The following is a 14858-nucleotide window of genomic DNA, read 5'->3' as shown; positions in this document are numbered from 1 at the left end:
CCAGTTGTAGATATTACTATTGGGACAATGTACCTTGTTCATGTTCCATAGTCTTTCAATTTCCCTTTTTATTTCAGCATATTTCTGGTGTTTTCACTTACTGATTTCTCTATGTTATGTATTTTGGAATGACTATATCTATTAAGTTGTTCTTGCTTGCTTATCCTGTAATATTATATCTGGACAGTTATAGATGATGCTATCTATAATAATGGATTGGTCATAATATAATTGGTAGGACTCTGACTCCAAAACTGGATCACGCTTGTATTTATAGTAAGGTATGGTGTCTTTTATGAGTTCATTCACCAAAATCTTGCTTTAAAATATAATGTTTGCTACTTGATTATACCTCTGTAAGATTAAGTTAAACTGCTGCAGGATCCTGTAATGTGTTGGATTATACTGGATTTTCTTGGCATTTTCTGCATTTATCATCTTGAATTTGTTGATCTTTTATTATGTATTTTGGATTTTTTTTATGTCAAGGAACCCCTCTGTTTGTGGGAAGTGGTCTCCAACTCTGAGCCAGGCGTTCAACGCTTCCTTGTCTGCTCAGATCATGGGGATAGCTTCCATTGAGAGTCATGCTCTTCCATTGGTTAGCTGCAGTGATAATTTCTTCATTTTTCTGGGTTGTGCTTTCATTTAAATTTAGTGGTGCGTATTTCTTAACAGAATTGTATATGCTTGTGTGGAGTGCTGAATCCTGCTTTCGTTAATGAAAATATATCCTTAGAAGTTTTATCTGACTGTTGTGTAAATTTCTTTGTTATTCTTCTTCCTCCTCCTGCCATAGGTAGTGTTAATTTAAGTACATTCGAGTATACATAGTGTTTTCTAAAATTTGTCATTTCAGTTCTTAGTTTTCTTTGTAAGTTTTCCAGATCAGTTTCAGAACAAGATATTATGCCGAAGGAATACATTAATATGGGTATTCGAAAGTGTCTAGTGCCTTTGTCATATTTTTACCATTGATCTCTGTTTGGCAGGTTTTCTTAAGCCTTGAAGTAAATTCTGTCGAAAGTTTTCCCTTTATCATACTATGATCTATTTTCTTTGCTTGTTGATATCCCAGATACTTATGTTTCATATCCATCCATCATTTGTATAGCATCCTACTGCTTTGTATTGTATTCTACTAGCTCTATTGCAACTTTTTTTATGTTTAATGTTCTGCATTTATCTAGTCAAAAGTTCCTGTTTTTATCTTTTGAAAATAATTCTACTATTTGAATTAATTGCTTAAGCTTTACTGAATAAGGAGCATATAATTTCAAATTGTCCGTGTATAGAAGGTCTGTTTGGTTGTCTCTAACTTGATAACCTATTTTCATCTGATTCAATAAATCAAAGAGTGGATTTATAAGCTAGACAAAATCATAGTAGGCTTAGAGGGTCGCTCTGGAAAATGCCTCAGTTTATTCTGATAACAGTGGTTGTTCTTTTCTGGTTGTTAATAAATAGGGTGATTATAGTGCCCCAATGCTTCATCAGATGTTCTAGGAATTTCACAAGTATTGGGTGTAGTTTATTTATATTAAGAGCTTCTGTTAACCATGAGTGTGGGACAGAATCAAATGCATTTTGGTAGTCAAAATAACAACATAAAAGGTTTCTGCTTTTCCGCCAGGTTTGATTTAGAATTACTGAACCTATTATCAGTTGTTCTTTACGTCCTTTGACGCCCTTAAGGCGACCTTTCTGCTCTTCTATAAGTATATTGTGGTTATCTAAGTGATTGGTTGCGAGAGCTACCTGATGTTATATTTTATATATAGTTTGTAAACAAGTAATAGGACAATTATTATTATTATTATTATTATTATTCTGCTGAATACATATACTTAGACGATTTGAAATAGCACGCTCCTTCATCAGTGAAGCTAAAGCAATTAATTCTCATTAATTCCCCCAGATCAATTACACACTAGGGGCTATTTGCAGCGGTCATTTAGTTTATCAACCCACATGTCTTTGGGAAGAAACCAGCCCAGTCACAGGGAGAATGTGCAAACACTGAATAGACAGCACCGGAGGTCAGGGTTGAACCTGTGTCTCTAGAGCTGTGAGGCAGTGGCTCTGCTAGCTGCTCCACTGTGCGCGGAGTGTTGTACACCAGTTGTTCAGTGTACATGTCTATTATCCATTGCTGCATGAACATGGAATTAAAACTGACAGCTTTGGCCCACAGACTTCTCACCTGACCTAAAACAGCTTTCCTTACTCTATAGCTTTTCCAGTGATTGGCCATTGCTGGGGTTATATGGTAATATCAGTACATTCTTTCGATGATTTTTAAAGTGTATCATTTTCTCTGCCCCCTTCAGCTCTGCATGCCCAAAGGACTGTCCTTCAAAACCCAGGCCGAAGACAGGGAGCCGCAGTTCCACTCCTTCCTCATCACGCGCGAAGATGGCTCGCGTACCTATGGCTTTGTGCTCACCTTTTACGAGGAGGTCACCTGCAAGCAAATCTGCAGCGCCATGCAGACCCTATACCAGATGCATAACGTGGAGCAGTACAACAACGTGTACGCATCGTCCTCCTGCAGCATGGACTCCCTGGCAAGCAGCATCGACGAGGGGGATAGCACCTCGCTGGCCAAAATGCAGCGCTACAACTCCTACGACATCAGCCGTGACACCCTGTACGTCTCGAAATGCATTTGTCTGATCACCCCCTTGCCGTTCGTGCAGGCCTGCCGCAAGTTTCTGCTGCAGTTGCACAAGGCAGTGACCTCCCAGCAAACTCCGCCACTGCCCCTGGAGAGCTACATTCACAACATCCTCTATGAGGTGCCCCTGCCTCCACCTGGCCGCTCATTAAAATTCTCAGGGGTCTACGGGCCAATCATTTGCCAGCGACCTGGGCCAACAGAGCTACCCTTGTTTGACTTCCCGCTACGAGAAGCCTTTGAACTTCTGGGCTTGGAAAATTTGGTGCAGCTCTTCACCTGCGTGCTTCTGGAGATGCAGATTCTTCTGTATTCACAAGGTAAGGAACAAAGTCGACCAGAATCTATGTCTGGAAAATCAGTCAATGATTTGGCCAACAGGCAGCAAGTGCAGTTTAGTCTCTTGATTTGGGGAGGAGTACCAGTTGAAGAACCAGCATAGTCAATGGTGAGACCACAAGTGGAGTCTTGTGTACAGTTCTGGTCATCCAGCTGTGGGAAGGAAAGATGCCATTAAGCTGGAAAGGATGCAGGAAGATTTAGAAAGAGGAAGTTATTGGGGCTGAAGGCTTGAGTTATGTGGATAGGCTGGGACTTTATTTCTGAAGTGTAGGGGGCTGAAGGTGACGTTGTTAGAAGTTTATAAAATCACGTGGGTTGGATGGCCACAATCGTTTTCCAAGGGTAGAGGGGTCTAAAACCAACTAGTTTTAAGGTGAGGGGACCGATTTAAAAAAGACCTTTACTCACAGAGAATGATGCATATCAGGAATATGGTACCAGAAGAAGCGGTAGAGGTGGGTACTGTTACATCTTAATTGTGTTTGAACAGATACATGGATAGAAAGAGTTTAGAAGTAGATGGGCCAAACATGGGCAAATGGGACTGACTTCGACAGTCTAGGCTAAAGGGCTTAATTCCCCTGCTATAAAACTGTATGATTCTAGATAACTGGATGGAGAGGGAGTACCACAACCAGGCGATTAGAGAAACAGCAACTACAGAACTGTGCAAAAGTCTTAGGGCATGGTAGCTATATATATTTAGGGTGGAGTACCACAGGAGGGTTTTGGGACAGGTAGCAGAGAAGGAGTGCCGGGTGGGAGGAGGGGGCAGGGTGCAGGTACAGACATACCCAGCCCTATTCCAAACAATTGGTTTACTGATCATTACAGAATGTCTCTCGGGTGCTTCTCTCTCCCTCCCCTCTCCCTTCTCTTTTTGCCTTCCATGATTCCTCTCTCCCTGCCCCTTTCCCACTCTCAGTCCACAATAGAGACCCATGTCAGAATCAGGTTTATCATCGGTCACACATGCCATGATTTTATTTTACTGCAGCAGTACAGTGCAATATATAAAATTGCTGCTGTGAAGTGCAGAAGTCTTAGGCACCCTAGCTATATGTCTGAGTCTAAGACTCTTGCACGATACTGCAAGTGTAAAGTTGGGAGGATGAGATTGTGCTCTATCAGGAAAATGATCTGAGATGTAAGTAAGCAGGCAATCAATGTTCTGTTGATAACCGATTTGCATGTCAAATTCATTAGCTTTCTACAGCTTCTACAAATTGCTGCATGCTGACCCTGGTTGAAGGTTGGTTATTCAACTGAAAATATAGTTAGATTTGTTGTACTTGGTTAATGTATGGTACTGTTTAATCTTTAGTTTCATAAAACATGGGGAAACACTGTATTTTCCTGTTCCCCATCCAGCTGAATCCACACAACTGCCACTCATCACTTCCACAATTACCTCCGGATTTTGCTGTCATATTCAGAATTTGTTATATTTGTTGTATCAATAAGGGAAGACTAGGCACATCAAATAAAAAAACAGATCAATAAAATGGGAAGTATATAATGGAGATACAAAAGCCCATAGCTGCAGTAGAAAACAATATAAGCAAACACTGTCATACAAATCTGCAAACAAATAAAGCCAGAATAAAATGATTGATTGCTGCTTTTTGCCTTGGATGCAGTTTTGAAGAGGCTTATGATCTCACATATCAGAATGAAACACAAACTGATCAGATTGGTAACAATGATCTCTTGAGCAGTGCAATTCATTGGATGTTATTGATTGGAATTTGTTGAATTATTCACAAGATTTATCATTCTGTGCTGGTGTCACACAGATCAACATGTCCATAATGCATAGAAAGTGGAAGATTGAAGATGCATGGAGTACAGAAGGTTTGTGCTTCTCTAAGTAGACCCCCTGTTCACTTGGAGGTCCCCACTCACGTGTAGTGCTCTCTGATGGTGTGCAAGACACATTTAATTAATTAACTTATTTATCGATACCTTTTGGTCCTTCAAGCTGCGTCTCCTAGCAATCCCCTGATTTAACTCTAGCCTAATCATGGGACAATTTACAATGATCAATTAACCTATCAACCATTACATCTTTGGACTGTGGGAGGAAACAGGAGCACCCAGAGGAAACCTATGTGGTCACAGGGAGAACAGACAAATTCCTTTTACTAGCAGCAGTGGGAATTGAACCCTGGTCCCTGCACTATAAAGGGTTGTCCTACACGGCACGCCTTTCACAGTGCTGGCGAGACCTGTTTGAGTCTGTGCCTCGCCATGGTATCCATGACAGGGGATCACATGGATAAAATGTACTTAATCTGATGAGAAAAACAGTCATAGAGAATTTTAGAAACTGCAGTGCCCTAAGGTACCACACTTGATATTTAGGAAATGGTGTTGAATTGATTGTGGGAAATAAATCAACATATTCCAGAGCTGATGGCACAAATTTTAATTACACAATTCACCTGTCACCTGTGGACTTCAGGAAGGGTAAGATGAAGGAACACATACTAATCCTCATGGAGTGTTTAGAAGTGGAGAGAGTGAGCAGTTTCAAGTTCCTGGCTGTCAAGATCTCTGAGGACCTAACATGGTCCCAATATACAAGGGGTGATTGATAAGTTTAAGGTAGAAGGCATCAATTTTAGAAAACCTAGCACATTTATTTTTCAACATAGTCCCCTCCTACATGTACACATTCAGTCCAGTGGTCGTGGAGCATACGGATCCCTTCTTTGTAGAAGTGGTCCACAGCAGGGGTGATTCATAAATTCGTGGCCTAAGGTAGGAGGAGATGAGTTATTAACTTCAAACTTTCTGCATTATCACTCAAAGAGTTGAACTGCACGTGCATGTAATGAGGGTGTCTTGGACGTCCAGGTGGTCCACAGCAGGAGTGATTGATAAGTTTGTGGCCCAAGGTAGAAGGAACTTTTGTTACATGCACGTGCAGTTCAACTCTTCGAGTGAAAATGCAGAAAGTTTGGTTAATAACTCATCTCCTTCTACCTTAGGCCACGAACATATCAATCACCCCTGCTGTGGACCACTTCTGGAGGTCCAAGACACCGACTTCTACAGAGGGATCCATATGCTCCATGATTGCTGGACTAAGTGTGTAAATGTAGGAAAAATAAATATGCCTAGGTTTTCTAAAATTGACGTCGTCTACCTTAGGCCACGAACTTATCAATCACCCCTCGTATTGATGCAGCTATAAAGAAGGCAACACAGGAGTTTGAAGAGATTTGGTATGTCAACAAAAACACTCAGAAACTTCTATAGATGTACCATGGAGAGCACTCTGACAGGCTGCATCACTGTCTGGTATGGGGGGGGCACGCACAGGGGGATTGGCTACAGCACAGGACCAAAAGAAGCTGCAGAGGGTTGTAACTTTAGTCGGCTCCATCTTGGTTACTAGCCTACAAAGTACCCAGGACATCTTCAAGGAGCGGTGTCTCAGAAAGGCAGCGTCCATTATTAAGGACCTCCAGCACCCAGGGCATGCCCTTTTCTCACTGTTATCATCAGGTAGGAGGTACCGAAGCCTGAAGGCACACACTCAGTGATTCAAGAACAGCTTCTTCCCCTCTGCCATCTGATTGAACCCATGAACAGTACCCCACTTTTTTAACATATTATTTCTGCTTTTGCACGATTTTTAGTCGACAGTATTCAATATGCAAATACTGTAATTGAGTTATTTATTTTTAGATTTTTTTCTTCTGTGTTATGTATTGCATTGAACTGCTGCTGCTAAGTTAACAAATTTCCTGATACATGCCAATGACAATAAACCTGGTTATGATTCTGATTCTGAAAGGTATTCCCCTCTGGATTCCTTTGGCAGTAGAATGGAAAATCATCTCACCTCTCCACTCTCATTCCTGATGCAGAGTTTTGACCAAAATATTGACATTTCTCCCCCCCCCCCCACCACCACCACCACCACCACCACCACCACCACAGATAATGCTCGACCTGCGGAGTTTCTCCAGTAGATTGTTTGCTGCTCCCTCCGCAATACGCTGTAGGCATGGGTCTTGGCTGTGGACAGATATGATTGAGTTATCAGTCTTCCTTCCCTGAGGCGGCAGAGCAGCTCAGAGAACCAAGCTGGAAAGAGTAAGCAGGAAGAGCAGACCTGGGGGAGGAAGCTTCCCTCTGTGTTATCAAACAGTATTAATCTTAACTATCCCATCTGTTCTTACTCATAGCTAGCTGTGATTAGCAATGTCTTAACACAGTGACAAAACTTCCTTTTATTTTCACTTTATTATTCATGTGTCTGATAATTGAAAGCACTGTGACCTGGAAATTGAATCAATTAGCACCTATTATTTGGGTGCAAATTGTGCAAATTTCAATTTAACCCGGAGCAGATTGCACCAGCGATTGTTCTGAACATAGGAATTAGGCTCAGGAGAAGGCCACTCAAGACTATGACCTACTTTTACTGACTGTAACGTCAACTCCAAATTCCTGTCTGTCCATGGTGTCCTTGTTTATCAAAAAATTTACTCAACTCTACCGTAAAAATATTCAGATGCCTTGTCTTCATCTACCTTTGCGAAAGAGAGATCCAAAGACTCCCAACTATGGGAAGATTCCTGGCAGTGTGGTGGAACAGAGGGATCTTGGGATTCATGTCCATAGATCTCTCAAAGTTGCCATGTTGTTAAGGTAGTGTTATAAAGAAGGCATACAGTGTGTTGGTCTTCATTAGTGGAAGGCTGAGTTTAAGAGATACAAAGTAATATTGCAGCTCTATAAAATTCTGGTTAGACCGCACTTGGAATATTGCCTCATTATAAGAAGGATCTGGAAGCTTCAGGGAGGGTGCAGAGGAGATTTACCAGGATGCTGCCTCCTTATGAGGATAAGTTGAATCAGCCAGGGCTTTTTTTCTTTGGAATGGAGGAGGATGTGAGGTATACAAGATGATAGAGGCTTTAATCGAGTGAACAGCCAGAGACGACTTCCCAGAGCAGAAGTGGCTAAATTGTGAAAGTAGGGGAGATGTCGGAGGTAAGTTTTTTTTTTACATAGAGAATGGTGGGTGCATTGAGCACATTGCCAGGGGTGGTGGTAAAAGCTGGTACATTAGGGGCATTTAAGAAACTCTTAGATAGGCACTTAGATGATAGGAAAATGGAGAGCTATGGTGGGTAGGGTTAGATTGATCTTGGAGTAGTTTAAAAAGGTTGGCACAATATCACGAGCCAAAAGGTCTGCATTGTTCTATGTTCTATATAAGTGAAAAGAAAATTCAGTGTAGCCCTTTCATAAATGGATAATCCCTTATTTTTATTCGATGACCTTAATTTGTAGATTCTCCCACTAAAAGAACTGCGCTCTCCACACCCTCTTTGCCAATACCTTGAGGATCTTGAATGTTTTGGCCAAGGTTTCTTCTGCTCTGATAGCTGGTTACAAACCTAGTGTATTTAGGAGTCCTCACCCCTTCCATGTATCGATCTAGTAAACCTTTGTTGAACTGCTTCCAATATGTTAGCATCCTCCCTTCAATAAGAAAGCCGAAACAGTACACAGTAGTCCAGATGTAACTGAAGCATAACCTCCTGGCTTTAGTACTGAGGTTTCTCCACAACAGACAGTAACGTTCATTTAGCTTTCCTAATTGTTTGCCTAGTGAAATTGGGGTCTTGATGAAATTAGGTAGGCATGTATGTGCATGACTCTGGTCTCAGATGCATACTGAACTGAGGCAAGGGGCCTTTCAGCAGAGAAGCATGACTTTCAAACCCACAACTGTTAGGCACCTATTTACATGAATCCTACAATAACTTCATTTCATTCTCCCCAGCGTCCACCAAATACTACCACCCACCTCAGTATTAGGGGTGATTTAATATGGCTAATTAACCTATCAATTTACATGTCATTGCCATGTGGGGGGAAATTGGAGCTCCCAGAGGCAATCCACATGGCAACAGGAAGAACATGTGACCCTACATACAGTACATAGCACCGAAGGTCAGGATTGAACCCTGGAGCTAAGAAGCTGCTGCTCTACTACAATGCTACTTGTACCTCCAATTATGTCATTATTCATTTAATACCCATTTTCAACTTTACCAGTATAAATTGGAGCTTTGGGATACCGTTACACCCATTGCAAGTGGTTTATATCAGATACACCATTACAGAACTTCAACATTCAACTGAGAAAGCCAACACAACACTAAATCCCATTGTATTCTGTGGCACTGAATAACAGTGCCTGACTCTAATGTTAGATGCTTGCTATGAATTCTCTGTATTTACTAATGAGTGATGCCGTGTTTCAGCAACCAAGACCTTCTGGAGTCAATACCACCCTGCAAATCTGAATGTTAATTCAGATAATGAATCCTTAGGACTATTGCTCAATATTGGTGGTGAATCAGTATTAAAGCCACAGTATTAAGTCAGTATTAAGGCTATACCTATCTGCGGAAGGCCATACTTGTGACTGAGGTAGTGTAACCTAAGTTCACTGGACTGATTCGTTGGATAACTGCTTTGTTGTGCAATGAGAACTTAAACAAGCTGGATCCATTGAGTTTAGAAAGATGAGTAGCCACCCTTTGGAACAAAAATTTTATTGAGATTGACCATGTGGATGCGGTTAAGGTGGGAAGAGATTCAATCAGCCAATTTTTGGAATGAGAATGTTGTCTTCCACTAAAAGCTAAAATAGAGTTAGAAATGTAATCTTAGGAGTTTAGAAGGTGGGGAGGGGATCCTGCTAAACTAAATAAGATGTCGGGGGGGGGGGGTGATATCTACTCCAGGGCAGATATTCATGTATCTTCTGTACTGAGAATCACAAATACACGGATATGGTTACAAGAGTAAGGGGTAATCATTTAAAACAGAACTTCCATCTACCAGTAGGTGAAATTTTCTACTCCAGAAACTTGCTGAGGCTGGATTACTAGAGCCAGATACGGTTTTCAAGCATCATGGAATTGAGAACTCTATGGAGCCAGCATTGAGAATTGGGGCAGATCAATCGTAGTCATAATGAATGGTAGAGCAGGCCCATGATTTTCCTGCGATCTTCTGTTTCCCTTGGCAGGACTGTCCAGACTAGGCATTTCAGTCATGAAATACAGGTCAAATATTGTGCAAAGATAGAAGGAAATTTGTTCATTCAGGTGGGAATGAATCTTTGAAATTCTGAACCCAAAGGGGCTGTGGAAGATCTGTTACTGAATATATTCAGGGGAGAGATTTGATAAACACAAGAGATTCTGCAGATACTAGAAATCCAAAGTAATTTATGCAAAATGCTGGAGGAACTCAACAGGTCAGGGAGCATCTGTGGAAGGAAATAAATGATTGATGTTTCAGGCCAAGACCCTTCCTCAGAGGTTTGAATGATTTTTTAGGGGAATCGATAGATATTGTTAGTGCATAAGTGCTAAGGTGGAATACAATGGATTGATAAAGCAGGTGTAAGGGGTTGAAGGTCCAAATCCTGTTGCTGCTTTTTATGTTCCAGGTCATCCAGTATCAGTGCACCATGCGCTGTTTGTTCATTGATGTCACAATTATCTCCACCTTAATATTATGTGCAAGTCATTAGGAGATATAAATAAATGTAGACTGTTCAACTAGCAATTCAGTGACATTTACCAGAACTGTCCAGAATGTGTTCAGATTTCAGTATCAAATGAAATACTGATTATTGGTTATAATTGAGTTCACTGTCTGGGTGAGGTTAATTTAGCATTAACTCTGGTGTCTGGCAGTTAAATGAGATTAGATCACCAGTCTGCTGATTACATTGGAGCCTCTGTGCAGGTGATCAGGAAGGTCTCAGAACAAAGATAATGGCATCTTAATGGCTCTGTTAATGGCTGACATTTGCTGTTCTTAAATTGTTGACAGCTTTCCCTGAGGTTGCACACTGTCTTGTTCTGCTTTAAATCTGTTCTACCTGATTCCAGAGTTTTTAATAGCACACATGTTGCTCTGGTTAGTACAGTAAAATGATCTGATCTGAACTACAGAGTCTCACCTATCGTGACTTTACTCTTGGACGTAGAAGGTGGCTTTTCTATATCAGCTGTGTCAAGGTCATTACGGCTCATCCAGGGGTGAATTGGTTAGAAGGTATATGGTGGGTTGAACACAGTTTCCATTCAATTGACCAATTTGTCTGAGGCACCAGAAGAGGAAAAGAGACCAAATCAACTTCCATTTGACAACCACAAAGAACTTTTAGAAATTGCGGCATTGTTATCCAATCATTTGTCCTCTTTTAGAGCTGGTCATTTTACAACAGCCAAGCACCAGACTTGAGGACTAGATAAGGCACGGCATTCATACTCAGTGGCTATTTTATTAGTACACCTTGTTAACCAAATATAAAATGCGAAATAAGTAATTGCATAAGTATTTACCCCCTTTAATATGACATACCAAATCATCACTGGTACGGCCAATTGGTTTTAGCAGTGGCATAATTAGTTAAATGGAGATCTGTTTTGGAAAGCTATATGTAGTCAAGGTGTTTTAATTGATTGTGGTAAAAATACACCTGTACTTGGAAGGTCCAACTGCTGGTGAGTCAGTATCCTGGCAAAAACTACACCATGAAAACAAAAGAACACTCCAAGCAACTCCACAAAAAGGTTATTGAAAAGCACAAGTCAGGAGATGGATACAAGAAAATTTCCGAGTCACTGAATATCTTTCGGAGTACAGTTAAGTCAATCATCAAGAAATGGAAAGAATATGGCACAGCTGTAAATCTGCCTAGAGCAGGCCATCCGCAAAATCTGAGTGACTGTACAAGAAGGGGACTCGTGAGGGAGGTCATCAAGAGACCTATGACAACTCTGGAGGGGTTACAAGCTTCAGTGGCGAAGATGAGAGAGACTGCACATACAACAACTGTTGTCCAGGTGCTTCACAAGTCACAGCTTTTTGAGAGAGTGGCAAAGAGAAAGCCATTGTTGAGAAAAAAATTCACGTTAAATCTCAGCTACAGATTGCCAGAAGGTATGTGGGAGACTCTGAAGTCAGCTGGAAGAAGGTTCTATGGTCTGATGAAACCAAAATTGAGCATTTTGGCCATCAGACTAAATGCTATGTTTGGCATGAACCAAACGCTGCACATAATCAAAAGCACACCATCCCTACCATGAAGTATGGTGGTGGCTGCATCATGCTGTGGGGATGCTTCACTGCAGCAGGCTCTGGAAGGCTTGTGAAAGTGAGGGGTAAGATGCATGGAGTAAAATCGGGGAATTCCTGGAGGAACCCGATGCAGTCTGCAAGAGAACTGCGACTTGTGAGATTTGTTTTCCAGCAAGGCAATGACCCCAAGCATAAAGCCAAAGCCAAAGCCACACAGTTAATGTCCTGGCGTGGCCAAGTCAGAGTCCAGACCTCAATCCAATTGAGAATTTGTGGCTGGACTTGAAAAGGGCTGATCACTCACGACCCTATGCAATCTGACAGAGCTTGAGCAGTTTTGTAAAGAAGAATGGGGGAAAATTGTAGTGTCCAGATGTGCAAAGCTGGTAGAGATCTATCCACACAGACTCAAGGCTGTAACTGCTGCCAAAGATGGATCTACTAAATACTGACTTGAAGGGGATGAGTAATTATGCAATCAATTAATTTGTGTTTTATATTTGTAATTAATTTAGATCACTTTGTGGAGATCTGTTTTTACTTTGACATGCAAGAATCTTTTCTGTTGATCAGTGTCAAAAAAGCCAAATTAAATCCACTGTGATTCAATATTGTAAAGCAATAAAATGTGAAAACTTCCAAGGGGGGAGGGTTGCATACTTTTTATACGATATATATATTCCACTGTACTGATGCTGCTAAGTTAACAGATTTCGTGGTACGTGCCGATGATAATAAACTTGATTCTGTTTCTGTTGCTGTCACTGTGTGGTAACCTCAACTCTGAATTGATTCCACAACCTATATATGGGCCCACTTTCAAGATCTCCACATCTCCTGTTCTTAGTGCTGTTTATTTATTATTTATGTTTGCACAAATTGTCTTATTTTGCACGTTAGTTGTTTGTCAGTCTTTGTGTGTAGTTTTTCATCAACTCTATTGTACATCGTTGTTCTGCTGTGAATGCCTGTAAGAAAATGAATCTCAGGGACGTATATGATACACATACTTTGATAATAAATTCACTTTGAAACCTGGTAACTTAATGAGACATCACATGAATTTTCTTTATTTCATTTTGTGTTTGCAAGTTCTTCCAATATCTTTCATTTCAAAGTGACATTCATTTCCAGTAAAGGAAAATGAGAATCTGTATTGTCTCTTTTCCTGAATGCCTGCTGTGAACCATCCCTATCCTGCTGGTTTCATAATACCTACTGTTTTCTTTTCCTTCCTGTAATTGGAGTGTGTGGATTTGAAGTAACTCAAAAGCAGTGAGCTCAGAGTTGAAAGGCCAGCATTGTCAGCTATGATCATACTGAGTAGAAGGGCAGGCCTGAGGGGCTCGATGGCCTATTCCTCCTCCATTTCTTGTGTACATGCATATGAATTCATTGTCTCCAAGTAGTGAATGGGATAAAGATTTGTAAATAAAGTTAGTTTTAAATGTTGGATAGGGTCGGGGTGGAGGGAGGTTTAAACAAAGGGCATTCACACAAAAAAGGTGCATTGAGTATTAGTGAAATAGTGGCAGACTAATTCTGAAGTCTTTGTCAGAGTCTGTGTCTGTGAATGTTAAGCAATTTGTTAACCTGTACTGATGACTGACTGTCTCTCACCTCCTGTGTTGAGAATTCTTGCGTCAGGCAAATTATCAGACACAGGGCAAGCTTTTGGCATCCCAGAGCAAGACTGTAAGAGGGTAGTTCAGAGTTCAAAGAATTAATGGCAATAAGCCAATTTGTTGATAAAAGGAAGTACAGTATATTTATTATTTCTGTTTTTTTCCCATCTTTGCACATACTGGTGAGGTTAAAAAGAATTCACACAAAAGACGGGAGCACTATAGAGTAATTACGTAGGTAGTGGGGTGGAAGGAGTGCAAAGTTCTGCAGTGACAGAGCTCAGTCCTACACTGCAGTGACTTGAATATTTCGTCAGTAAGACACAGCTCTTCATTTATAATTACTGTACATGTGAAGTCTTGGTGCCTCCATACTGCAAGCAATTTTTTTCTTTTAATTATAATGCCAGTGAGGGGTAATAGGAAGCTGAGAAGGCTTCCTGTTAGATAGCTTGAATTATTTAAAGGGCCTTCCAGCCCCCAAGGCTGCGTTGGCATTCATTAATATAACAGCTGATGCATCAGGCCCATCTTCCCAACCAATCACCAGACCCCATTGATGCCCTAAACCCTCGGTTGATGGAATTAAGTTTCCCTATTGACCCCTTGCTTCTGTCAATCTTGGTTTTGCATGTGTTCAGTGAATACTACCCTCTGAGAGTAGAAATTTCCAAAGATTACCATCCATTATTCTACTCATCTCCTCCTGAATTTTCTTTTTCCTGTCCATTGCCCCTAATTCCAGATTTGTCCATTGTCCCTAATTCCAGATTTTGCATTCAGAAGAAGCAGTTTCTTGGCATCTACCCTTTCAGTACCTCTCTGAGTCTTGTCTCAATGAGATCACCTCTCATTCTTCTAAATCCCCTAACTTGAATACTTGGATTTTTCTCATTGCACCATTTTGTCATCCCAGGAGCTAAAGATTAGCTTTATTTGTTGCACGTGCATCGAAACACACAGTAAAATGCACCATTTTCGTCAGCGACCAATGCATCACTGGAGGATGCAATACACCAATAGAAGATGTGCTGGGGTCAGCCCTCAAGTGTGGCCATGCTTCTGGCATCAATGTAGCA

General features: G+C 41.0%; 1 protein-coding gene across 11 annotated transcripts in view; it reads left to right on the top strand.

Annotated features, from left to right (window-relative positions):
• The window catches only part of LOC140202734 (DENN domain-containing protein 5B-like), a 301107-nt gene that overhangs the window by 163723 nt on the left and 122526 nt on the right, over positions 1–14858 (top strand). For all 11 annotated transcript variants that reach the window (XM_072267984.1, XM_072267990.1, XM_072267985.1 and 8 more), the window contains one exon: positions 2331–2997. In XM_072267984.1, the coding sequence (XP_072124085.1) occupies positions 2331–2997 (667 nt within the window). The remainder of the gene's footprint in view (positions 1–2330; positions 2998–14858) is intronic.

This window comes from Mobula birostris, chromosome 9, assembly GCF_030028105.1.
Source record: "Mobula birostris isolate sMobBir1 chromosome 9, sMobBir1.hap1, whole genome shotgun sequence".
Lineage (NCBI taxonomy): Eukaryota > Metazoa > Chordata > Chondrichthyes > Myliobatiformes > Myliobatidae > Mobula > Mobula birostris.
This window is presented reverse-complemented; position numbering and strand designations above follow the sequence as displayed.